Source organism: Nycticebus coucang, chromosome 14 (assembly GCF_027406575.1).
Source record: "Nycticebus coucang isolate mNycCou1 chromosome 14, mNycCou1.pri, whole genome shotgun sequence".
NCBI lineage: Eukaryota > Metazoa > Chordata > Mammalia > Primates > Lorisidae > Nycticebus > Nycticebus coucang.
Window position 1 is genome coordinate 3,428,350 of NC_069793.1, and position 24,431 is coordinate 3,452,780.

Consider the following 24,431-nt stretch of genomic DNA (forward strand, 5'->3'; position numbering starts at 1 on the left):
TAAAAATCTTTTTAAAAAATTCTAGAAGAGGACAGGCATGGTGTCTTATGCCTGTAATTTCAGCACTCTGGGAGGCCAAGGCAGGTGGACTGCCTGAGCTCACAAGTTCCAGACCAGCCTAAGCCAGAGCAAGACTCTACCTCTAAAGACAGCTGGGCATTGTGGTGGGCGCCTGTAGTCCCAGCCACTCGGGAGGCTGAGACGAGAATCACTTGAGCCCGAGAGTTAGAGGTTGCCTTGAGCTATGATGCCATGGCACTCTACCAAGGGTGACAAAGTAAGACTCTGTCTCAAAAAAAAAAAAAAAAGAAAAGAAAAAAAATTCTAGAAGATAAACTTTATTGCAAAATGCCGTCTCTGCTGAATAATAATGCCATTCTGGTCAAAATACTCTTTTGACACTTACCTTCTTTGAAGCAAAATCTAATTCTAACATTAACACTTTGGAAAGAGAGACTTCTTTCAATAGCTCCTAAGTGAATTTGAATTTGTTTTTTCAAGACAAGTCTCTCTCACAGACCAAAATGCTATTCACCCTAGGTAAAGTGCAGTGGCATCATCATAGCTCACTGTAACCTCACACTCCTGAGCTTAAGTGATTCTCTTGCCTCAGTCTGGACTACAGATGCCTGCCATGACACCCGACCAAATTTTTGTCTTTAGTAGAGACAGAGTGATCTCACTCTTGCTCAGGATGGTCTTGAACTCCTGAGCTCAAGCAATCCTCCTGCCTTGACCTCCTAAAGTGTTAGGACTACAGGTGTGATCCACTGTGCCCAGAAACATTGCGGGAGCGGGGTGGGAGCTAATTAAGCGAAAATGTACATTCTTTGTACTTGCCAGAAAACAATAAAGTCAAACTGAATCAACCTGATAGGTCGTTGGAGATACTCTACTTCAGCCTTTTCCTGATGCAGGGCTTGCTTCTATGACTACTTATCTAGGGCTGTTAGCCTTCAAACTTTTCCCAGAAATACCTAGCAGCTCTGATTTAGAGAAAATGAGCCTAATAGCTGTAGCATATTTAGCAGTGTCTCAAAAATCTAGGCCATTTCTCACTACCTACAGCCATGTTACCTCACTAAATTTTTCCTCCTTCACCTAAATTTCAGACATCCATTTGTTTGAATTTTGTAGCCTGAGCACAACTGGGAAAGAATGAGAAGATGCTGGTGGTAAATAACAGTCACAGCACAAACACAAAAAGATACTCAAGAGTTAGAAACTTTTATTTGTCAAAAAATAAAAAAAAAAGTGGAAGGAGTAGAGTAAAACAAAGCTAAATTTCAGCTAATGCTGTACCACGATCACAGGTCAGACATAAAACAACAAACCCCCCAATGGTCCTAGCAATTTCAGAAGATTAGCTTCAGTGTTAAGAGTCCAGAGCTAACAGAGAAGAGTAAAAGGCTGCTTGCCACTACATGGTCATTTTAAAGGGGAAGGAGATGCAGCTGCAGGGAGAAGGGTTCAAATCCTAAGGAAAGCAAGATAAGAGAGCTTCCATTGCACAGGAAAAAGGGGATGCCAGCACAGTCCTTACCTAGTGCTGCTCAGAGGCTGAGAATATAAGGAACAGAATGAAACGCTACAGACTAGTATCAAGAAGAAAGAAAAGTCAACCGAGAAGAATTAAATTAAGAAAGAAAACATAGTTGGTGACAAACTCCTTTGTTTACTGAAACATGAAGCAATGAAAACATCCCGGCAAAGGGAACCGCACGGAGCAAGTTCTCATATATGACCGCAGCCCGAGGGTTCAGTCCGCAATTATCCTACCTGAAAGAGAGCACAACACAAGAGGCTTACACAATGCCGGGAGAGTGGCCTGGCTCCGAGTACAAGGGCCCTGGTCTTGTCCTGTATTCCGGGGGTGGGGTGGGGGGGGGTGGGGGGTGGTGGAGGGGGGAGAACAGAACAAAACAAAACCAAGTCAGACTGGATCAAACTTACATTGCATGTAATTATCCTTAGGAGGTCTACCAATACTAGCTATATATAGGGATCTGCTTGTAAATATAGGAGGAGGCAATCTGGTTGGAAGATGCTATGTTGGTGATAAATGTTATCTTTCCTATTTTCTTATGTTTTTTAGGTCAGATGACCTCTGTGATAGAAAGGTACTATAGCAGCAACAAAGGAAACACATACATTATCAAGAACCACAATTTAGTTTTGGGGTCCAGGAAAAGCAAAGGCTAAGACCTCATATGTGGCCAACTGCACTATTATAATGTATTTCATTTTAATCATTTATAGTAAACAAGCTTTCAGATATGACAGTTAAAAAGGGTAACAGGAGCGGTTGGTCATTCACCCATCTCCAACACGCCTGTGCGTCACACTGTCACAGATTTAGAGCCAGAGTTCCAGTTGTTTCTCTAATTGTCCAGATCTCCCTTATCAAGTCAAAAGAAAAAAATCGCTCCTAGAATTAATTCTCTAATTCTTTTTTTTGTAGAGACAGTCTCTCACTTTATCACCCTTAGTAAAGTGCCATGGTATCACAGCTCACAGCAACCTCCAACTCCTGGGCTTAGGCGATTGTCTTGCCTCAGCCTCCTGAGTAGCTGGGACTACAGGCGCTCACCACAACACCTGGCTATTTTTTGTTGTTGCAGTTTGGCCGGGGTGGGGTTTGAACCTGCGCCCCCTGGTATATGGGGCCAGCACCCTACCGACAGTCTCACTTTGTTGCCCTTGGTAGAGTGCCATGATGTCACAGCTCACAGCAACCTCAGACTCTTAGGCTCAAGTGGATTCTATTGCCTCAGCCTCCCAAATAGCTGGGACTACGGACACCCACCACCACACTTGGCTATGTTTTTAGAGACAGGGTCTTGCTCTTGCTCAGGCTGGTCTTCAAGTCCTGAGCTCAGGCAATCCACCTGCCTCGGCCTCCCAGAGTGCTAGGATTACAGGCGTAAGCCACTGCACTCAGCCTTAGAATTCTCTAATTCTTCTACTGACAGTGGGAACTTCGGATACTGATCAATGGCTGAGGGGGAAAAAAGTTAACTCATACCAAGTTCCTCTACATATTACAGACAAAGGGCCAAATCCTGGTCTTGATCTGTGCCAATCGACTTCAAAAGCTGTGACGTTGTTGGATCAGTTCTGCTAAGGTGAGACCCGAATTTGGATCCCCAACAGTTCTGGAGTATTTCATTCTGGCAGCCTCATTAACATCAGGCTCCTGGGACTACAACCAACTCAGGGTTATTCAGTCCATTTGAGGTTCACACCTGGAAGGTAAGTTTCTTTAAAAGTCATCACTAAAAAGAGGTTAGTTGAACAACCACTGCTGGTAGTCAAAATTTACTTTGAAACATTTTAGTAATACCTTTTGAAGACCAAATATGCTAATTTTGAAACATACTTGATAGAAACAAGTTATCTGACTTATACCAGCTTAATTCAGAGGCAGCATCCCACCTTGTACATCCAGCTGCATTAAAAGTAAAAATTAAGGATAAACTAGTTGTAAAATAATCCGCTTCATACACATGAACATACGAAGGACTTGGTTGCACCAGGGTTTCAGAAGACCCCAAGTCTTGCATACAGGGTCATATCATATACAACATAACGTATCACAGGTTCATGCCACATTTGCTTCTCAGTACACATGAAAGAGCAAATTCCTATGGCTTTGTTTTCTTCTACGTATATACCAAAGAGATGAGTGAGGAACGCAGCACACCCAGTGTAACTCAAATTTAGCTATTGGGGCTCCAATTCAAGTGATGCTCACTTTCAAAGTACAAGGAAAACTGAAAATAGAGTTGTCATAACACCATTTCTATTTAGATGAAGACATTATCCAACTCTAGAGTACTGCTAATTATTCCTGCCATTCTGGCACCTTTGGTACACATTTAATAAAGTAGAAAACACTAATAAATTTTCAGAGCCTATGACATTGGCTTTCATCACCTATGGGATTTTATGCTAGGCACTTTAGTAATTACCCTTTCTTTTTTTTTTTTTTTGAGACAAAGCCTCACTTTGTCACCTTGGGTAGGTGCTGTAGCATCATAGCTCACAGCAACCTCACACTCTTGGGCTCAAGCAACTTGTCTCAGTCTCTCAAGTAGCTAGGACTACAGGCGCACGTCACCACACCCAGTTATTTTTCAGAGGCAGGGTCTTGCTCTTGCTTAGGCTGGTCTTGAACTTGTGAGCTCAGGCAATCCACCCACCTTGTCCTCCCAGAGTGCTAGGATTACAGGTGTGAGCCACCACACCCCGCCCAACAAATGACCAGTTTAATTCTTTAAATATTCCTCCCTTAAATAAAAAAACAAAAACTGCTGGAAGAAATGGGAAATGTCAGGCTGTAAATGATAGCATCTAAAGGTATGAAGAAACAGGGTTTACATCCCATATAGAATGTTGTGTGGACTGCTATTAAGGACTCCATGGGACAGAACATCAAAACATTCAGCTTTCAAGCAAATGCTTTTTTATTTTTTGAGACAAGAGTCTCACTCTACTCTGTCACCCATAAAGTGCTATGGTGTCCAATAGCATACAGCAACCTCAAACTCCTGGGCTCAAGTGATCCTCTCCCAAGTACCTGGGACTACAGGCACCCACCACAATGCTTTACTAATTTTTCTATTTTTGGTAGAGACAGGGTCTCACTCTTGCTCGGTTGGTCTTGAACTCCTGAGCTCAAGTGATCCTCCTGTCTTGGCCTCCCAGAGTGCTAGGTTTACAGGTGTAAGCCAACGTGCTTGGCCTCAACATGTACAGGACTTTAAATGGCATGCACATCTATTAGAAGGATTTCCTTGGATAATGACCCAAGAAGCGGTTTTATTAGCAAACTGGAATCCTATGGTAAAATTCTCACAGTATTACTATAATACTATGTCCTGAACCTATACCCATCAGGTTAATACCACTGTACTTTTGCAGTGGCAAGAGCATATAGGTTTTTGAGCCAGACAGTTCTGAGTTTGAATTTTGACTCTACGTCTCATTTACCAACTGACTCTGGGCAAAGTACTTACCCTCTCTGAGCCTTAGTTCCCTTCTCTGTAAAAGAGAAAATACCTCAAAGGCTTATTGTGTAGATGACATGATACACACAGAAAGCACACAACAAATATTAGTTCTCTCAAATATTTTTCTATAACCCAAATCTGCTAACAACTGATTAATGTTACTCTAACAAACTGAGGTTGTTTTCTCAAAAAGACCAAGTTTTAGTGTCACATACTAAAACTTCAAAAAGCCAAATGAACCTCTAGCCTAAACTTGAGAAATACTGAAGACTAACATGTAATTTGCATCTTTTAGAAATGTCCCATACTGAGAGCCAAACTGGTGGCTCTCACCTTTATGAAGCATGGGTCTCTTTTGAGAGAACTTAAACACAATTTCTTAACCATACCCACCCCACTCTCACCTCCAGTTTCTAAAAGGCTGAGTACCGTGCTCGGTCCACATACTGCTCCCGCTCATACCGGGCCATGTCATACAGAGAACTCCGTGCAGCTGCTGAAGCCTGAGATAACTCACTCTCTGGCCCATAACCGTAGCCCTCTCCAACTGTGGGGAGCACAGCTGCAGCACGCCGCAGTGGACTCCTGTCCCTTCCATAATAGGATGAAGAGGTGGCAGCAGCAGCAGCCATAGCAGCTGAGGTGGCAGCAGAGCCAGAATTCGGCAATAGGTGTCTGTCGTAGGGATCAACAGAAGTGGAGTTGAGGTGGCTGGTCACTGCTGTGCTTTGGACTTGAGGCAGATGGGACATGGTCTGTTCTGCATAATTGTATGCAGAAGCTGCCGCAGCCGCTGCCACCGCCTCATAAGAGCGAACCCGGTAACGCTTATAGTAGTCGAGGGCGCCATAAGCATCGTTGTAGTACACGGACTCCCCGTAGCCCATGGTGTAAGATGTGCGGACTGCTCCATACTGTTCATTGTACTGCTCAGTAAAGTCTGCCACGCGGCCTGTACGATCTACAGGGCACTCTTTGGACCAGTGCCCCTCTTTCCCACACCGATAGCAGCCACTCTGATCTCCCATCCCAGGGGCAGTCCGAAGCCGACTTGTGGACAACTGCACGTGCATTCTTTTGCCTTGAGGAAATAGACGTAAGAAGATTATAACTCGATGGCACTCTTTATCCTCCCTAAATGAAAGTAACTAATTAGCAGAAAACACATACACACAGATACACTCCTATGACCCTATTTTAGCAATCCCCTCCAAAAATAGTTGAAATGAAAGTTACTGGATTTTTGAGATAGAATGTCACTCTATCACCCTGGGTAGAGTGCTATGGTGTCATAGCTCACAGCAACCTCTAATTCCTGGGCTCAAGTGATCCTCTTACTTCAGCCTCCCAAGTGGCTGGGACTATAGGCGCCTACCACAACACCCAGCTAGTTTTTCTATTTTTAGTAGAGACGGGGTCTCACTCTTGCTCAGGCTGGTCTGGAACTCCTGAGCTCAAGCAATCCACCCACCTTGGCTTCCCAGAGTGCTAGGATTACAGGCCTGAGCCACCCTGCCTGCCCTGAAAAGAGGTTTTAATGCAGATGACAGCTAGACAATTTACGTCTTCAGAGGCCAGTTAATATCATCTACTTGAGCCAGCAGAACAGATTCCTTTCTACTTCTGTTTCCATGACTTCCTTTTCCTCCTAAACACAAAAATTGAAAAAGTTTCCACTTGTCACTGGTAAGACTGTTGTTATTGTAATTAAATGAAATATAGCTGCCAGTACTTACAAATCAAATATCCAACCAAAACCTTAGTTATGCCAGATTTGGAAAGCAATCTTACCTACCTCTCATTGATTTAAGGGCCACATAAGGCCTTAGCATTTTCAGTAGTTTAAAAACCACAGCAATTTTTTTTTTTTTTTTTGCAGTTTTTGGCCAGGGCTGGGTTTGAACCCACCACCTCCAGCATATGGAGCCAGTGCCCTACTCCTTTGAGCCACAGGGGCCGCCCTAAGAAAGAAACCTTTTTTTTTTTTTTTTTTTTTTCAGTTTTGGCTGGGGGCACAGCAATCTTTTGTTCATCTGGTTTCCTTCTGCAGTTTTTGCAGGTGTCATCAGAAGGCTCCCTGTATTAGGTGCACAAATCATAGCTGGTTCATCTGCTTTGTCTCCAATACCTCTGGAAGTTATAAGACCCTGCAGATTTTAGCCCATCCCCACTCTTTTCCCACAAGGATGAATTCATACCTACTATGGAAAGCAAACTACTTGTCCAAGATGTCTCAACAGCAAGAATTAGAAAGATCTTGAAATAGTATGAATTTCTAAGGGACAGTGCATTCCCATGTAATGGAATGATCAGCATTTCATCCTCACAAGTGGCTTAAAATTATTCGTAGGGGATTGCCTACTTGTTAGAAAAATGCAGCAATTGCCTAAAAGCCTCTGGACACTCATACAAACAGGCCACATCCATACTTCTAGGAAATGACTAACACTGAAGAACAGCTAAGAGAAGAAACACCCTTTGCCCAGGGCTTGTGTACCAGTAAATCCAGGGACCCTTACTGAGGAGAACATCAAATTTTAAAAGCAGAAAAGAAGTAACTGTGGCAGTAACTTAGTCCAATAAATTGCTTAAGACATTTGGAGATCAAGTCAATGCTTTCAAAGGCAGCCAGTACAGATGTAGAGAACTAGGGGCTTCTCGTCACTCTTAAGGGCTGCTTAATAAATCCCCCCTCCACGATAGGCAAGTTACTCTCTCTTTAACAGACCTTGTTCTGGATGCAGCTATGCGATAGGCCTCGTGCTCCACCATCCTGTTGGAAACAGCCAGATTCAGGACGGCAGCCAGAACAGCGCCATGCACTGACCCTGAGAGGGGAGCGGGTTAGTGCAGTAACATCACTTTAATCAAACTCAGTTCTGCTCAACATCTAAGATTCCTGTCACCCCAGTTTCTGGTAAATTTGTCACCTCCAGTGTAAAACCCACTCTTCAGCATAAACAAAGGTGCTGAGGCTTTGTCCCTCCAGCTGCTAGCAGACAGGCAGCATCCACCATCATCACTGATACAGTCAACAAATACCGAATGGCAATAATTCTATTAAAGTTGCATGTAGACATTCATTGTTTCCAGAGACTTAATACACACATCTAATTCTTACACGTTATTAAGGGCCACAATGCTAACTATCCTTACAGCAGAAACACAGGTTTCGGCTCCAATTTAAACCTCAGAGAGTTCTCTATAATTTAAAGGACTGCAAATCACTTGCCCCTCAAACATGCAAGGTGACATTAAGTTGTGAGACAAGACACAAACTGCTCTAAGTCTAAAGTCAGAGTAACCATGCCAACCTAAAAAGCAGCCAATCCAGAGACCTTGAAGTAACATTTTTTTTTTGCAGTTTTTGGCCAGGGCTGGGTTTGAACCCACCACCTCCGGTATACCGGGCCGGCACCCTACTCCTTTGAGCCACAGGCACTGCCCCTTGAAGTAACTTTTTTTTTTTTTTGTAGAGACAGAGTCTTACTGTACCCCCCTCGGTAGAGTGCCGTGGCGTCACACGGCTCACAGCAACCTCTAACTCTTGGGCTTACGCGATTCTTTTGCCTCAGCCTCCCGAGCAGCTGGGACTACAGGCGCCCGCCACAACGTCCGGCTATTTTTTTGTTGCAGTTTGGCCGGGGCTAGGTTTGAACCCACCACTCTTGGCATATGGGGCCGGTGCCCTACCCACTGAGCCACAGGCGCCACCCTTGAAATAACATTTTTAAGGAAAAAAATTCAACTTGTACTTTTATAGATTTGGGGGCTGTTCTTCTAAGAAACAATACTTAGTAATTTTACCTTTTTTTTTTTTTTTTTTGAGATAAGAGTCTTACCATGTTGCCCTTGGTAGAGTGCTGTGGCGTCACAGCTCACGGCAACCTCAAACTCTTGGACTCAAGTGATTCTCTTGCCTCAGCTCCCAAGTAGCTGGGACTACAGGTTCCCGCCACAACGCCTGGCTATTTTTTGTTTCAGTTGTCGTTGTTTAGCTGGCCTAGGCTGGGTTCGAACCCACCAGTCTTTGTGTATGTGGCTGGTGCCGTAACCACTGTGTTACAGGTGCCGAGCCATTTTACTTTTTTTTTTTTTGAGACAGTCTCATTTTGTCACCCTCGGTAGAGTGCCGTGGCGTCACAGCTCACAGTAACCTCAAACTCTCAGGCTCAAGTAATTCTTTTGCCTCAGCCTCCGCAATAGCTGGGACTAAAGACAGGGTCTTGCTCTGGCTCAGGCTGGTCTCAAACCAGTGAGCAAAGGCAATCCACCCGCCTCGGCCTCCCTGAGTGCTAGGAATTTTTACCTTGATGTTACTATCATTAAATCCAATATTCATTTCTGCTTTTCCTTAGAGTGGGAACTCAAGTTTATAAACATTTGGGGCAAAATCCATCTCTATGTAGTTGTGAAAAGGATTTGGATACAAGTTAACAGTTTTTTTTAACCTAGAACTAAAAGTTCTATAATAGAAGTGATAGATGTTTTAAAAAAAAACAGAACAGTTTTTCCAATGGTTACAACTAAGCTTTTAATTTCTTTTTCTTTTTTTCTGCAGAAACAAGAGTCTCACTTTGTGGCTCTAGGTAGAGTGCCATGGCGTCACACAGGTCACAGCAACCTCCAACTCCTGGGCTTAGGAGATTCTCTTGCCTCAGCCTCTCAAGTAGCTGGGACTACAGGCGCCCACAACACCCGACTATTTTTTTGTTGCAGTTTGGCCCGGGCCAGGTTTGAACCCGCCACCCTTGGTATATGGGACTGGTGCCCTACCCACTGAGCCACAGGCACCGCCCTAAGCTTTTAATTTCAAATCCCCTGAAGTTCTTACAATAATTGAAAAATATGGTACTTCACTACTACCTCAAGGAATCAGGGCAAAGAAAATTGAAAGAAGATTTGATTCTTCTATTCTGCTGTACTTGGACAGGCCAAAAGCTTAAAGATTTTCTGAGACCTCCAAAAGTTACTGAAATCTGCTGCCAACATATTCCAGAAAACCAGCGCAATATAAGTATTTTCTTTTGAAAGCCTGAACAGAAAAGAGCATTAAAAAGCTAAGGTGAGAAACCTGGGGTCCTAATTTCTGAGCTCCTATCAAGGGCCAAGATGGAGAAAAGGATGGGGATGTAGCTGATATACAGTAAAGCTCTGCTTAATCCTTGTTTACACATGGGAGAAAATATAGGAGAAAAATGAGAACAGCTCACATATCCTCCCAATTCAGCTGCCTGAACTGTGGCTTGGGAATAGCTTCTTTAGGGTCTTCCAGTACAAACTGCCTGTGAACAGTGGTTCATTCACCACTGCTTGTGGAGAGGAAACAGATCCTGAAACTTAAACTCAGATTCTGTTGCTTTCTTTTAGACACCATACCTAAAATGACTTGTAAAGAAGCCTAAAAGGCAGCCATTAGCATATAAAAATAAAGGTTCAAAAGATGCTTTACGTGGCACTTTTAAGAGGCCACCTTCATTAGTAGATGACTAAAAAGGCCTTTTTTTTTTAAGAGACAGAGTCTCACTTTGTCGCCCTCAGTTGAGTACTGTGGCATCAGCAACCTCCAGCTCTTGGGCTTAGGCGATTCTCTTGTCGCAGCCTCCTGAGTAGCTGGACTACAGGTGCCTGCCACAACGCCCGGCTATTTTTTTGTTGCAGTTTGGCGGGGACTGGGTTGGAACCTGCTAACCTCAGTATATGGGGCTGGCGCCCTACTCACTGAGCCACAGGGGCCACTCCAACTAAAAAGTTCTTAAATTAAAAATTATGTTAAATTGGTAAATAGGTTGTCTTTTCTGTAAAACAGCTACTTTTTTTTCCATGTCAGATGGGTAACATGCCCACTGCCCACATCATGACAAGATTTGAGAGGCACATCTCCATGGGCATAACCACCCAATCAACCCCCTTACGGACTACAAAAGGATCTAAAATTGCAACTTATTACCCAGTACTAAACTTTCTCTTGTCATCTGGGGTTAAAAAAAAAAAACAGAGCTAGTTACAAAAATGTCTATTGTGCATTAACTCAAAGGAGGGTGCCCTGGCCAGAGAAACCAAGCTAAGAACATGAAAACCAGATAGTCCCATTCATTTTAGTGTCTGTGCTTTCTAAGGAAGTAAGTGATGTCTTAGAAAATCTCATATCCTTCTACACCATGGCTTGAAAAGAAATCTCACTGGGCGGCGCCTGTGGCTCAGTGAGTAGGGTGCCGGCTCCATATACTGAGGGTGGTGGGTTTGAACACAGCCCCGGCCAAACTGCACAAAAAAATAGCCGGGCGTTGTGGCAGGTGCCTATAGTTCCAGCTACTCAGGAAGCTGAGGCAAGAGAATCGTCTAAGCCCAAGAGCTGGAGGTTGCTGTGAGCTGTGATGCCACAGCACTCTACTGAGGGCGACAAAATGAGACTTTGTCTCTTAAAAAAACAAACAAAAAAAAAACAATTCATAGTTACCCACTGAATTATTCAGATCCCACTTCCTAAAGTAATTGTACCTGCCTTATCAAAATATACTCATCCTATGCCAGCTCTTCCCCAATTAACTTATTTCCCATATACAATTTTTGCCCCTTTCCTTTTACTCAGTTATATTAAAAAGGCAAGGGCATGCTCCATTACATGACTAGAGTACCTCTGCAGAGTTTGTATTTGACTTCACATTCTTTTACATTTTGCTTGTTACCTGCCAAGAGAAAGCCATCTTTCCCCAGTCTCCACTGTCCATCATGTTCTCCTCTACCAAATGAAAATAATTAAGAATACTTTTTAAAACTGTAATGCAACAGTATTTGAAAATAATTGAAGAAAAACTATAAAAAATAAAAGGAAATAAATAAGGAAAGCTTCACTCTCACATTTTAAATAACCAGAAGAGAAACACCCATGGTTAAAAACAGCACTCACCTTTCATCAGACAGTGCTTTTACTATCAAAACACTTTCACACCTAGTACCATATTCTAGCCTCACTACCATCCTGCGAGGGAGGTACAGCAGAGATCATTAACTATTTTTTAAGAGAGAAAAACGAAGCACAGAGATTAAAACACTTGTCCAAGGTCATATGACTAGTTAATAGAATCAAGTATCTACAACTCTGGCCCTGTGTTTTTAAAGAACAGCTAAAAGCCTAGGTACCACTGGCTGAACCAGAGATGCTTTATGATGCTCCTCTAACAATCTCCACAATTCCCAAACTTTATTATCCTTTTCTGGTCAAGTTTTCCTCTTCTCCCATTATTTATTTTCTCAGATTCTGTTTTCTAGGGTTAGCAGAGGATCCTTAAGTACTACTTAGCAACCCCTTTAATGGCACTTAGGAAAACGGTGTTGACTTAGCAAACACAAAGTGGCTGTGAACATGTGGTCTAAAACTTAACGTAAAACTTGTAGAACAACTTAACCACGAGGACTCTGATGATAGAAATGTTCTATATTTGCACTGATATGGTAACCATTAGCCTCAGAGAACCACTGCGTGCTTCAAGTGCATCTGGTACAACTGAAAAACTGACGTTTAAAATCAGTTTCAATTAATTTACTAGCCACATGTGGCTACCACATTAGCACAGTTCTAGGATCTTCAGGCAACCTGAGTATTAATGACAATGTCTGTAACAATATTATTAATATAAATAATATGATACACCCATGCACTATGAGGCCCTTATTGGACTCTCTTCAGAAGCTGGACTATTATTCCCATTCCATCTGATTCTTAGAGAAATTTCCTTTCTTTCCATCTGGGCTAAAAAATAGTAGGTAAAGCAAAATAGTCCATAGCATTTTTTTTTTAGACTCTGCTTGTTTAGTCTACAAAGTGAACAAATTTGAGCACCCAAATAAGACTCCCCCAATTCCACACTCACCAGATCTGTATTATTAGGTGTTTCTCTCAATGTCTCTTTTTTTTTTAGACAAGAGTTTCACTTTTGTCACCCTCAGTAGAGTGCCATGATGTCATAGCTCACAGCAACCTCCAACTCTTGGGTTCAACCAATTCTCTTGCTTCAGCATCCCGAGTAGCTGGAACTACAGCCGCCCACCACAATACCCAGCTACTTTTAGAGATGGGGGTCTTGCTCTTGCTCAGGCTGGTCTAGAACCGGTGAGCTCAGGCAATCCACTCCCCTCAGCTTCTTTTTTCTTTCTTTCTACCACTACCCATCACCCAAGGCAGTAAAAAATACAAATGTTAATAAGCATTTCAATCTTCCACTATTAAGACTCCTGGTCATAGCAAACGAAGCAGGTAAACAGACCTTTTTATCCTCCCATCTCCCATGAAGGACTCAGTGCCCAGGCAGATAAAACTTCTGACGGCACACAAATAAATGAAGCCTGCAGGATAAAGTAACATACCACAGTATGTGATTCTACACAGCTATTGAGGAACATCTTAGGAAACCTGAAAAGGGGAAATAACTTGCTTTCCCCAAAGTAAATTATGTTTAAGAGTGGTAAATATAACCTAAAATAGAAGAGACCACCCCGTCAGTCCCACAGTCTTATGTTCTTGCCATTGTTCTTGAGCTACGCCCCACTCAGTTCTGCTACCCAGGCCCCCAGAGCAGTTCACCTTGAAACTCTGTGTTGTCAAGGCCCCTGATGGCCTCCACTGCATCCTCTGCCCGCTCCATGTGTACGAAGGCATAATCTTTAACAATGTCACATTCAATGACTGGACCATACTCCTCAAACTTGGCCCTAAGCTCTTGGTTGGTGCAGGTGGGACTGATGTTGCCCACATGTAACTTGGTTGAAGCTTTGCTCTTATTCTTGCTGGCTTCCACGTTGATGTTCACCCCATGAAGCTTGTAGTGGTGCAGGTTGCGTATGGCATCCTCCGCGGCTGTCTTGTCCTCTATGTGCACAAAGCCGTAGTTCTTAATGATGTCACATTCCAGCACTTTCCCATACTGCTCGAAGAGTGAGCGGATCTCCTGCTCTGTGGCCTCCCGGGGCAGGTTTCCGATGAACAGCTTCACCATCCTGACAAGAGCCTAGGAGAGAAAAAACAGTATTTCAAAAGTCAGGGGTGGGGTAGGGAATGTCAGTGCACCGCAGCATTTCAGTTTAATCCTGCAAAGTTCTTAGCACCTCAAAGACCCTCACATTGACATTCATTATTCCTCCTCGGCAGAGGAAGCACGTTTGTTCTTAAGGAGACGTGTGAACTGTGTGTCACATGCAAACAGGAGGTCGGGGGTCAGCCTGCACAGCACAGCCCATCGTCTTCCTGAAGTATCACCGAAGTAGCAGGATTAGCTGTTTCACGTCTTAAAATAGGGAAAAAAGAAAAAAGCCCAAGCAAGAGGCAAAAGGCATCTACCGGAGCGCCTGTAACAAGGTTTTGGAGGGAAATCTGTGTACCTCTCCTCCGGGTGGTATCGCGTTTCAGGAGACGGAGAATAAAAAGGTCCCCTCGGACCTAAAGCCGGACACCCCCACCCCAGCAGCGGCCCAACCTGCAGCGCCTTCGGCCCAACAAAGACTCGACCCGACCCCTGCCCCGCCCCCTTCCGGAGACCCGGCCCCGCCTCCTCCCGTTGTCTTCCCCGACCTCCTGCAGCAAGATGGGAAACGCAAACGACGGGCCGTGTAGGTCCGCGGGAGGCTCGGCCTGGCCAGGCTGTAGGCGCCCCCCCCCATTCAAGACCCCCTCTCACCTCTGGGTGGCGGCGGCGGTGGCGGCGGCTCCCGCGTCAGAGAGAACCCTACAAAATGGCGACGGCCGCTCGAGCCTCGGCGCGACCGGGCCCTTCCTCGCGCGCCCGCTCACGCACGCGCGAGTGCGCGCTGCCACCTCCCCCTCCCCCCGCGGGAACGGGGCGGCCAATCCCGCGGCCGCACACAAATGGTTGCCCAGCGCGGGGGCGGGGCCAGCGGGTGACGCCACGGCGGAGCGGAGGTCAGCCCACCCCCAGCCCGGGCTGGCCAATCACTGCCTGAGAAGGGGTCGCCACTCTTGAGTCTGAAGGGCCCTGGACGCAACCACTGTCCCGGTGAAGTGGGAAGCCCGAGGGAGTCGGTAACCATCACAATGGGTCGTGCTATTGGACCAACTGCGGGGGTAGGGGAGCTGATGACAAAGGGTTATCTGCCTGGGCCTCCTGAAAAGGGGCTTTCTTAGCGGGCTGGCCAGTCCCTGCGTCGAGTTGGGGCAGCATTTCAAAAATATAGGCGCGCCACGTTTTAAGCAAACTTAGTCTTTTTTTTTTTGTAGCTCTTTAGACGTAAGTTTAAATATTTTCATTGCAAACGTGGGTGAGGAAACAGAACCAAGGAGCAGAAAGATGATCTGGAAGAACCGGGGCGGGTCTAAGGCATTTCTGCCTACGTTACACTTAGTCACGTTTTGTTTGTTCGTGTGTCTACGTGGGCTGTTTTTCTCTCGACAAAATAAAAGTTATAATTGTGTGTCCAGGGTGAGCATGCCAAAGGAACATTTGGTGGAGAGGTCCGGAGAGGTTTCTCGTTTTGCGGTGGGATGGGCTTCTCGTCCGCACCAGGCTGCAGGAGATTTAGGCAACCGCGAGTTTCCCGGTACTTTACAGCATTCAAGATTCAACTGTGGTCCAACGGCACCTCCTGGTGGCAAAAGGGAAGCTATTAGGTGGATTGCTGACTGTCACCCGGAGGGTGACATGCGTGGACATTTAGGAGATAGCTGGATTGAGTTTATCTGTAGGGTGGTTGTCACCCTTCCTCGTCGTGGTGGCTCCATTCTGATACTATCAGGCAAATTCCCCAAGCTGCCCTCTTCAGCTACTTGGATATATGTCTTTCACTGAATTCTTTTCGTTTCCCAGACTTTTCAGAGGAGGTTATTTTATTTATTATTATTATTTTTTTTTCTTTTTGTAGAGACTGAGTCTCACTTTATCGCCCTCGGTAGAGTGCCGTGGCATCACAGCTCACAGCAACCTCCAACTCCTGGGTTTATTCTCTTGCCTCAGCCTCCAAGTAGCTAGAAGTACAGGCGCCCGCCACAAAGCCCGACTTTTTTTTTTTTTTTTTTTTTGCAGTGTTTGGCCGGGACTGGGTTTGAACCTGCCGCCTCCGGCATATGGGGCTGGCACCCTACCCCTTTGAGCCACAGACGCCGCCCAACGCACGACTATTTTTTTGGTGTTGCAGTTTGGCCGGGGCCGGGTTTGAACCCGCCACCCTCGGTATATGGGGCCCGGCGCCCCACCCACTGAGCCACAGGCGCTGCCCAGAGGTAATTTTAATAACAAACATGTACGGTCGTCTCCTGCCCAATTCTGTCCACCTCTCCCCTTCCCTGCCCCTCCGGGGCCATTTTCAGTTCTTTCTGCTTTCAAGACACATGTAGGAGCTACCCTGGAACAGTTTTCACTAATCTCAATGTTTTGTAACTCAGGTTCCTTCAGTATTGCAGAACAGATTTATCAATGTGTCTGAATTTTTTTTTTTTTTTTTTTGAGACATGTCTCAAGCTGTGGCCCTGGGTAGAGTGCTATGGCATCACAGCTCACAGCAACCTCCAACTCCTGGGCTCAAGCGATTCTTCTGCCTCTGCCTCCCAAGTAGCTGGGACTACAGCTGCCTGCCACAACGCCCAGCTATTTTTTGGTTGCAGCCATCATTGTTTGGTGGACCCGGGTTGGATTTGAACCTGCCAGCTCAGGTGTATATGGCTGGCGCCTTAGCCGCTTGAGCCACAGGTGCCAAGCCAATGAGTCTGAATTTAAAATCCACCTTCATACCCTGTATTTTGGATTCTGTTCTCTCAAATTCCCCCAATTTTCTGAGGTCTCCAAAATCAATACCCTCAAACAGTTTTCATCTTTCTAAATCTTTCAATTCACTGATCTTTCCTCCTCTTTTTTCCCCTCTTTGAGGAAAAAGTCTTATTCTGTTTAGAGCACAATGGTGTGATTATATCTCACAGCAACCTCACATTCTAGGGCTCAAGTGATCTTCCTTCCTTGTCCTCCTTAGTAGATGTAACTAAAGGAGCATGCACCACATGTAGCTAATTTAATATTTTTTGTTGAGATGGGATCTCACTAGGTTGACCAGGCTGGTCTCAAACTCCCAGACTCAAGTGATCTTCTTGCCTCAATCTTTCGAATTGTTAGGATTATGAGGTGAGCCACTGTGCCCGGCCTCTACTCATCTCATGGCTCTGACTACCATCCCATCTCCTTTCCTCCTGTCTAATTTATTCCTTTTATCTCCATTTTCCTTGCCTCAAAAGCAACCATTCTCATGAATTTAGTGTGTATTATTTTGTGCGTGTTCTTGCAAGACAACTCTTTTAAATGCATATTTGTTTTTTGAAACAGAGTCTCACTCTGTGGCCCTGCATAGAATACCATGCATCACAGCTCACAGCAACTTCAAACTCCTGAGCTCAAGCGAACCTCTTCCCTCAGTCTCCTTATAGCTGGAACTAAAGCCACATACCACCACACCCGACCAGTTTTTCTATTTTTTTTCTCTGTGGAAGTTTTTCTATTTTTAGTAGAGATGGGGTCTCACTCTTGCTCAGGCTTGCTTCACTGTTGAACTCCTGAGCTTAAACAATCCACCCACCTCAGCCTCTAAGAATGCTGAGATAACAGCATTAGCTACCTTGCCCGGCCTGTTTTTCCCATTCTTTTTTGTTTGTTTGTTTTTTGTTTTTTCCATTCTTAAACATCTTTCATTCTGGAATTTTTCAAAATATATAGAAAATGTGATGGTGAACTCCTATGTGCCCTTTACCCATCTTTGACACGTTCAGCATTTTGCTGATCTTATTTCATCTAGCCCCTCTATTTTAAAAAATTTTTTTGCTAGAGTATTTCATTTTTTATTTATTTACTTATTTTTTTTTTAATTTTTTTTTTTTTTTAGAGATAGAGTTTCACTTTATTGCCCTCGGTAGAGTGCTATAGCATCACAGCTCACAGCAACCTCCAACTCCTGGGCTTAAGTGATTCTCTTGCCTCAGCCTCCCAAGTAGCTGGGACTACAGGCACCTACCACAACACCTGGCTATTTTGTTGTTAGTTGATATTGCTGTTTAGCTGGCCTGGGCTAGGTTTGAACTCGCTAGTTCTGGTGCATGTGGCCCGCGTCATAACCACTGTGCTATGGGCACCGAGCCTGCTAGAGTATTTAAAAAAAAATCTCAGACAATCTCATTTTGTGCAAACTTTACTATCTGCTTCTAATTTAAAATGTCAGCCCTCTGCTATATTAATATCATTTATGCTCAAATTTCTCCTAGATTGTCACAATGGTCTTTTGGTTGGTTTCTTCTTTAACAGTTGGTTTCTTCTTATGAGGGTCCACTCATTGTAAATTTGTATAAACTATGTACATAGGGTTTATTGTGTTGTATTGCTCATAATTTTTTAGTTTTTCCACTGAGCACTATATTGTTGTGTGATATCTAACTACCAAGTAATTATGAGTGTGCCCTAATTCCAAGTGAGAATTTTGGGGCATATAAACTAGAGGTGAAATTGCTGAGTTGCAGGGTCACAGAGTATATGAACTAACTTGTCCAAGTGATGCAAAGTTGCTCTCTGCAAATCCTGAGCCCGTGCTCTGGTACCCGCAGCACATGACACCTGCAGACAGGTTGTATCACTGTCTTTGCCAATGTTTGACATTATCCACTTTTCTAATTTTTGCCAGGTATAAAGTGATAGTTCACTGTTGCTTTAATTTGTATCTTTCTGGTTACTAATGTTTTTTTTGAGACAGTCAAGCTGTCACCCTGGGTAGAGTGCCTTGGAGTCACAGCTTACAGCAATCTCCAACTCTTGGGCTTAAGTGATTCTCTTGCCTCAGCCTCCCAAGTAGCTGGGACTACAGGCACCCGCCACAGTGCCCAGCTATTTTTTGTTGTTGTTGTTGCAGTTGTCATTGTTGCTTTAGCAAGCCACAGCTGGGTTCAAACCTGCCAGCCTCGGTGTATGTGGCCAGCGCCCTACCCACTGAGCTACAGCCACCACTCAGGTTACTAATGATTTTAAGCATTTCTTCTTGTTCTTGTTCTTCTTCTTCTTCTTCTTTTTGGCCAAACTTTTTTTTTTTTTTTGTACTTTTTATTTAGTATTCTGTAGTTGTTTAACACACACTTAAATGGTCTTACTGGGGGAGGGGAAAAGGGAGGTTCTTGAAGATTCCCAAGGAAATGTCAGAAAGGCAAAATATGGCCAGCATTAGCCATTTGTTTTTTGGGTTTACTGGGTGAATAGCACTTTCCTTACATAGGCATCTGATCTCAGGCTTTTCATATTGAGAACATTGAGATTTCAATTTGAAGACACCCTGAAATCCTAGGAGTAGCATACTTCAACCACCCTCAAATAGCTAGCTTGTTTTTATAGGCAGAACAATTCATCTCTCCATTTTAGATGGCTAGATGTTTGTGGGAGATCTTAGAATTGCTTGCCTCATTTACTGGGAAAAAAAGTCAGGAAGTGGCCTTTAGGGACACTTTTACTTGGAAAATTACAACACTAGTACAATAACTTAAGTCTTACACATTTAACATTGGCTTATTGAAAGCAATGTCACAGTCAAATAAAATTAATCATGTTTTACTTTTTTCCTTATAAGAACATAAAAATTATGCAGGGGAACTTAACGGGAAATTTAAAAAATGTAACACAATTTTTTCTTTTAGTAGTCCTTGGGTAGTTATGACAATAGTTTCCACTTTTTGTTTGTTTCTTTCAACAGGGATTTTTGGTCCAAAGTTTTGTTTGTTTCTAGTATCTGCTTCTGCCTCCCCCTCTATCAGATCAGCTTCCTCCACGGCCACCACCTTTTGGTGCTCCACAGCTTGAACTGCTGTAGGAATCACGTGGAGGAGGGTACCCCCTTTCCTTAGAAGGGGGAAGCCCTTTTTCTTGTCTGCCAACCCAATCACCACCACTTAAGTGGAGATCACGTCAGCTGCTTGAGTAACTGTCTCGACTTCCACCATATCCGTCACGTGAGTTGCTGTAATCATCATAGTGACTGCTTCCACCATAAGACGGCGGGGGCCCTCGTGTAGGTGGAGGAGCACTATGTGAGTTACCATAACACTCATATGAATCTCTGTAGGAACCTCCACTTGGGTGATCTGAATAGTCATGATCATGACCATATTCATCGCTATCACTGTAGCCTCTTGATGGATAGTCATCACGTGAACTGGAATGACCATAATCACGCTAAGTATAATCTCTTGGTGGTGGTGCATAATCTCTTGTATCTCGAGAACTTGGGTAGTCTCTGCTTGAATAGCTGTCTTTAGTAGAATACCCATCATCTCTTGGGGACAAATAAACATCTCTATGAGAGGGCAGGGGTTCTCTTCGAGGTGGGCCTCCATAACTGTCTCTTCCATGTGATACAGGAGCTCTTCCTCCCATTCCACTGCTACTGCGAACTGGTCCTGAAGGCGTCACAGCTCTTTTAGGAGGAGGACCCCCACTTTGTGGTGGTGGTCCTCTTTTTACTAGGAGTGGTCCCCTGGAAGAAGAATTATTAAAATTCATGGAATAGCCACCATCATCCATGTGCCCTCCCCGAGAGGGAGGTCCCCTGGTTCCTCCACTTCCTCCTCTTCCACCCCTAAGACCTCTCAGAGGGCCTCTGCTTCTTGGAGGTGGATGTGGTCCACGTCTGCCACTTTCAAATGATGGTTTTGTAGCTTGTTCCACTCTGATGGCTTTTCCATCTAAAGACTTTCCATTCATTCTCTAGCTGCATCCTTTGCATCTGTTGGGCTTTTAAAGGTGATAAAAGCAAATCTTCTGGATTTATTGGTTTCTCTGTCTTTCATCAAGAGCACTTCCACTATTCGTCCATATTTGCCAAATACCGCTTCAAGAGCTTTTTCATTTGTTTTGTATTAAGCCCACAAATTAAGGGCTTTCCTGGGTGGTCTGCCTCAACCATTTTTGTCCCCCGTGTGTTGGAGGCATGACAAAGCTCCTAAGAGCTCGCTGACAGCTTCCTAACAGCACCTCAGCACAACCTGCAGCTGCCAGCTTTGAAGACAGAACGTAAAAGCTGCCAGCACTACTGCGAAACCTCTTCTTGTTTTTATTATGTTTTTTGGGTTTACTCTTCTATAAATTTCCCATTCATATCTTTGCCCATTTTTTTTTGTAGGTTGCAGTCTCCTTTTCTGTTATTGACCTATAGGGCTTCCTTGTGTATTCTACCACAACGCCTAGCTTTTTTTTGGTTGCAGCCTTCATTGTTACTTGGTGGGCCCGGGCTGGATTCGAACCCGCCAGCTCAGGTGTATGTGGCTGGCGCCTTAGCCCCTTAAGCCACAGGTGCCAACCACCTTGTGTATTCTAGATATGAATCTCTTATTGTTTTCAAATATCTTCTCATTTTGCCAATTATTAACTTCGTCCATGGTACCTGTCCTTCACTGAACAGAAATATTAATATTGCATATTGATCAAATCAATCTTTTATCTTAAAGCTTGTGCTTTTGAAATTCTGTATAAGATGTTTTTTCTACCTTCAAGTCACAAAGATATTCTCCTACATTTTCTTCTACTGACATCAGAGTTTTCATCTTTAAGTCTGGAGTTCACTCAGAGTAATGTTGTCCGACAGAAAGAAGCTACATAGGTGATTTTAAAATTTCCAGAAAACATATTAAAAAATTAAAACAAAACAGTTGAAATTCACTTCAGTAACACTTTTGCAACCCAATATATCTGAGATATTATCAACTTTTTTTTTTTTTTTTGAGACAGAATCTCACTGTGTCCCCCTCGTAGAGTGCTGTGGTGTCATAGCAACTTCTTGGGCTTAAGCGATTTTCTTGCCTCAGCCTTCCAAGTAGCTGAGACTACAGGCACCTGCCACAACGCCCAGCTATCTTTTTGTTGCCGTTATTTAGTTGGTCCGAGCCGGGTTCGAACCTGCCATCATCGTTGGTGTATGTGGCTGGTGCCGTAGCCACCGTGCTACAGGTGCCGAGCCAATCAACTTTTAATCAATAGTTTTTTTCCTCTTAAGTCTTCCTTATCTGATATCTTATATTCACAGCACATGTCAATTTGAATGAGCCACATCTCAAGTGCTCTACAGCCACATGTGGCCAGTGGCTGCCACTTTGGACAGCACAGAGCTAGGGTCAGTCCACTCTTGAAGGTGATGTTAGGTAAGAACATAAATCTGTTTTTCTCTAAATAATTAGCCCATCTCTGTCTGTCCATGGCTTCCTGTGGATCCGTGGTGCCTGCATTTATTGTACCTTTGTGCTAACTTATCTCACGTCCCTCACTGCCCCATTCTATCTGTTGTCCTTCCTGGAAATTTCCTTTTCTTCCACCTGCATTGGAAAGTGTTTCCCAAGACTTATGTCCTGACCCTGTGCTCTCCTCTCCATGTTCTGTCCTGGAGGAATTGTGCCCTACAGTGGCATCAGCTGCTGCCCCGAGCCCATTCAGTCTCCCCTCTCCAGTCACCACGTGTGTCTTCTGCAGGCCCACATCACCTGGCTGGCCTACTCACACTTCCACTTTACATTAAAATGACCATTTCTCCACTAACTTCTCTTCCCCATACACATTTCCTTCTACAATGTCTAAGTATTGCTTTCCCACCTCCATCCCCATTCCCACTTGCCACCCGGATTCCCTGAGTACCCTGCAATGTGGGACTGGCACCCCTCCAGACAGTGGCAGTCTTACAGCTGTATTTGACCTCTTATTCAAGAGGTGTCTGTGTCATGCTGCTGTGTTACTCCAGTTAGTCCCATGACAGTGTCTTTTTTTGAGACAGAGTCTCACTTGGTCACCCTCAGTAGAATACTGTGGCATCACAGCTCACAGTACTTCAAACTCTTGGGCTTAAGCGATTCTCTTGCCTCAGCCTCCCAAGCAGCTGGGACTACAGCCGCCCACTGTGCCTGGCTATTTTTTGTTGCAGTTGTCGTTGTGTAGCAGGCTCAGGCCAGGTTTGAACCCGCCAGCCTCGGTGCATGTGGCCGGCACCCTAACCACTGAGCTACAGGGGCCGAGCCATGACAGCGTATTCTAGTGAACATTTATTCACCCAGATACTGTGGATCTTCTCATGCAGGAGAAAGGAGAATCATCCTGTGTGCTGTCAGTTGTACCAGACCTCAGGTTCAGAGCTCATCTGGGGCTGTACTCACCTGTGTCTGTCATGACTGATGTCAGGGATCTGCTCAGTCAGGGCTCTTGGCCAATTATGCTGAAGGCAGGACTGCTTTCTGAGAAAGATGATGTGTGTGCATGGAACACAGTGGGAGGACACAGCTTCAAGGAGTGGTCACTTCCACAAGATCTGGAGCCAACCACAATTGCCCTGAAACCTCCAATCAATCTTTTAATATTTTACTAACTCTAGAAGATATTTTACTGTGTTTTTGTATGCATTTACATGCTTGGCTGCCATTCTGTTGGTTGGTTCATTGGGAACCGGCCACTTCTCTGATTCCTGTCTTAACTCCCTGGATTTCTCTGGGGAAGAGACAAGCAGGGACAGTCATCCCCGCTGCGTGATTGACTCCTGCTCTCAGGCTGGGCTGAGGTGGTGGCTGTGGAAATGTTCCCAGTCTTCCATTTTTAAAAACGGTTTAGAGCAGCAGGCCCCTAACTTTTTGCACCAGGAACCAGTTTTCTCACGGACAGGGGTGTGGTGGTGGTGGTGGTGTTTTTTTTTTTTTTTTGTAGTTTCTGGCCGGGGCTGGGTTTGAACCTGCCACCTCCTGTATATGAGGCCGGCGCCCCCCTCCTTTGAGCCACAGGTGTTGCCCAGTGGTGGTGGTTTTGATGTGAGTCTGCAAGCAGTTGGCGTATGTGCAGTCAACCTTTGCACTGACCATAATTCATATTTGCAGCTGCTCCTCAGTGCTTGCATCACCACCTCAGATCATCAGGCATTAGATTCACATATGGACTCAAAGCCTAGACCCCACCATGCAGAGTTTACAACAGGGTCCTGCTCCTGTGAGAATCTAACCCTTGTCTGACGGGAGCAGAGCTCAGTAGGTGGTGTGGGTGGTGGGGAGCGGCTGTAAATACAGATGAAGCTTCCCTCACTCACACCCCTCACCTCCTGCTGGGTGGCCCAGGGGTTGGGGGTTTAGGGAATCATGGGTGAAGAACACTGAGCACCAGGGAAGGAGTCCCTAAGTCCTGCTGAACATGAATATTGCTTGTTGACATTGTCCCAACCCATGGTGGACTCCTTTGGTCCAAAAAGAGGCTTGGCTTTGGTCAACCCAGGACACTGGAGGTCGTCTTCATGGGGAAAGGAGAGTGAGATGGATGCTCCCAGCATGATGTGTTTCTTCGGCTCTTGGGGGCTGGGAGTGGAGGAGAGCAGACCCCAAGGAGAGAACTTGGCTGAGGCAGGGGCCGTGGTCAGGAAAGCAAACACACCCAGAGGCAGTAA

At 44.7% G+C, this 24,431-nt stretch overlaps 2 protein-coding genes, 1 non-coding gene and 1 pseudogene across 6 annotated transcripts in view; 1 reads left to right on the top strand and 3 right to left on the bottom strand.

Moving 5' to 3' along the window:
- RBM4 (RNA binding motif protein 4) overlaps positions 1 to 10,076 on the top strand; it is a 30,654-nt gene extending 20,578 nt beyond the window's left edge. Inside the window, exons 3-4 of the transcript XR_008374238.1 lie at positions 3,048 to 3,252; positions 9,574 to 10,076. The gene's annotated coding sequence lies outside the window, so the exon portion shown is untranslated. The remainder of the gene's footprint in view (positions 1 to 3,047; positions 3,253 to 9,573) is intronic.
- Positions 1,214 to 16,149, bottom strand: RBM4B (RNA binding motif protein 4B). 4 transcript variants are annotated; one of them, XR_008374239.1, is made up of 5 exons: positions 14,687 to 16,149; positions 13,597 to 14,020; positions 5,417 to 6,093; positions 3,026 to 3,245; positions 1,214 to 1,860 (listed from the first exon to the last, which is right to left on the bottom strand). XR_008374239.1 is itself a non-coding variant. In XM_053561678.1 (4 exons), exons 2-3 carry the CDS (start codon positions 14,006 to 14,008, stop codon positions 5,426 to 5,428), a joined length of 1,080 nt encoding a protein of 359 aa, XP_053417653.1. In that variant the 5' UTR covers positions 14,009 to 14,020; positions 14,687 to 15,503; the 3' UTR covers positions 1,214 to 1,779; positions 5,417 to 5,425. The 4 variants fall into 4 exon arrangements, 3 of the variants coding, with proteins under 3 accessions (XP_053417653.1, XP_053417655.1, XP_053417654.1); XM_053561678.1 differs by lacking the exon at positions 3,026 to 3,245 and having other exon boundaries at positions 1,214 to 1,779; positions 14,687 to 15,503; XM_053561680.1 differs by lacking the exons at positions 3,026 to 3,245; positions 14,687 to 16,149 and adding an exon at positions 14,391 to 14,649 and having other exon boundaries at positions 1,214 to 1,779.
- Positions 10,837 to 10,942, bottom strand: LOC128566258 (small nucleolar RNA U13). The gene has a single exon (XR_008374537.1). It is a non-coding gene; the product is annotated as a small nucleolar RNA U13 (small nucleolar RNA).
- A 2,982-nt stretch (positions 16,150 to 19,131) lies between the features above and the next one.
- LOC128565452 (uncharacterized) lies at positions 19,132 to 20,936 on the bottom strand (annotated as a pseudogene).
- Between the last annotated feature and the right edge of the window lie 3,495 nt (positions 20,937 to 24,431).

What these genes read in the sequence shown, in the direction of transcription:
- RBM4B (XM_053561678.1), bottom strand. Translation starts at nt 14,008, where the DNA reads ATGGTGAAGCTGTTCATCGGAAACCTGCCCCGGGAGGCCACAGAGCAG. An exon ending in TGACAACACAGAGTTTCAAG is followed by an intron (nt 6,094 to 13,596) that starts GTGAACTGCTCT and finishes TATTTCCTCAAG; the next exon opens with GCAAAAGAATGCACGTGCAG.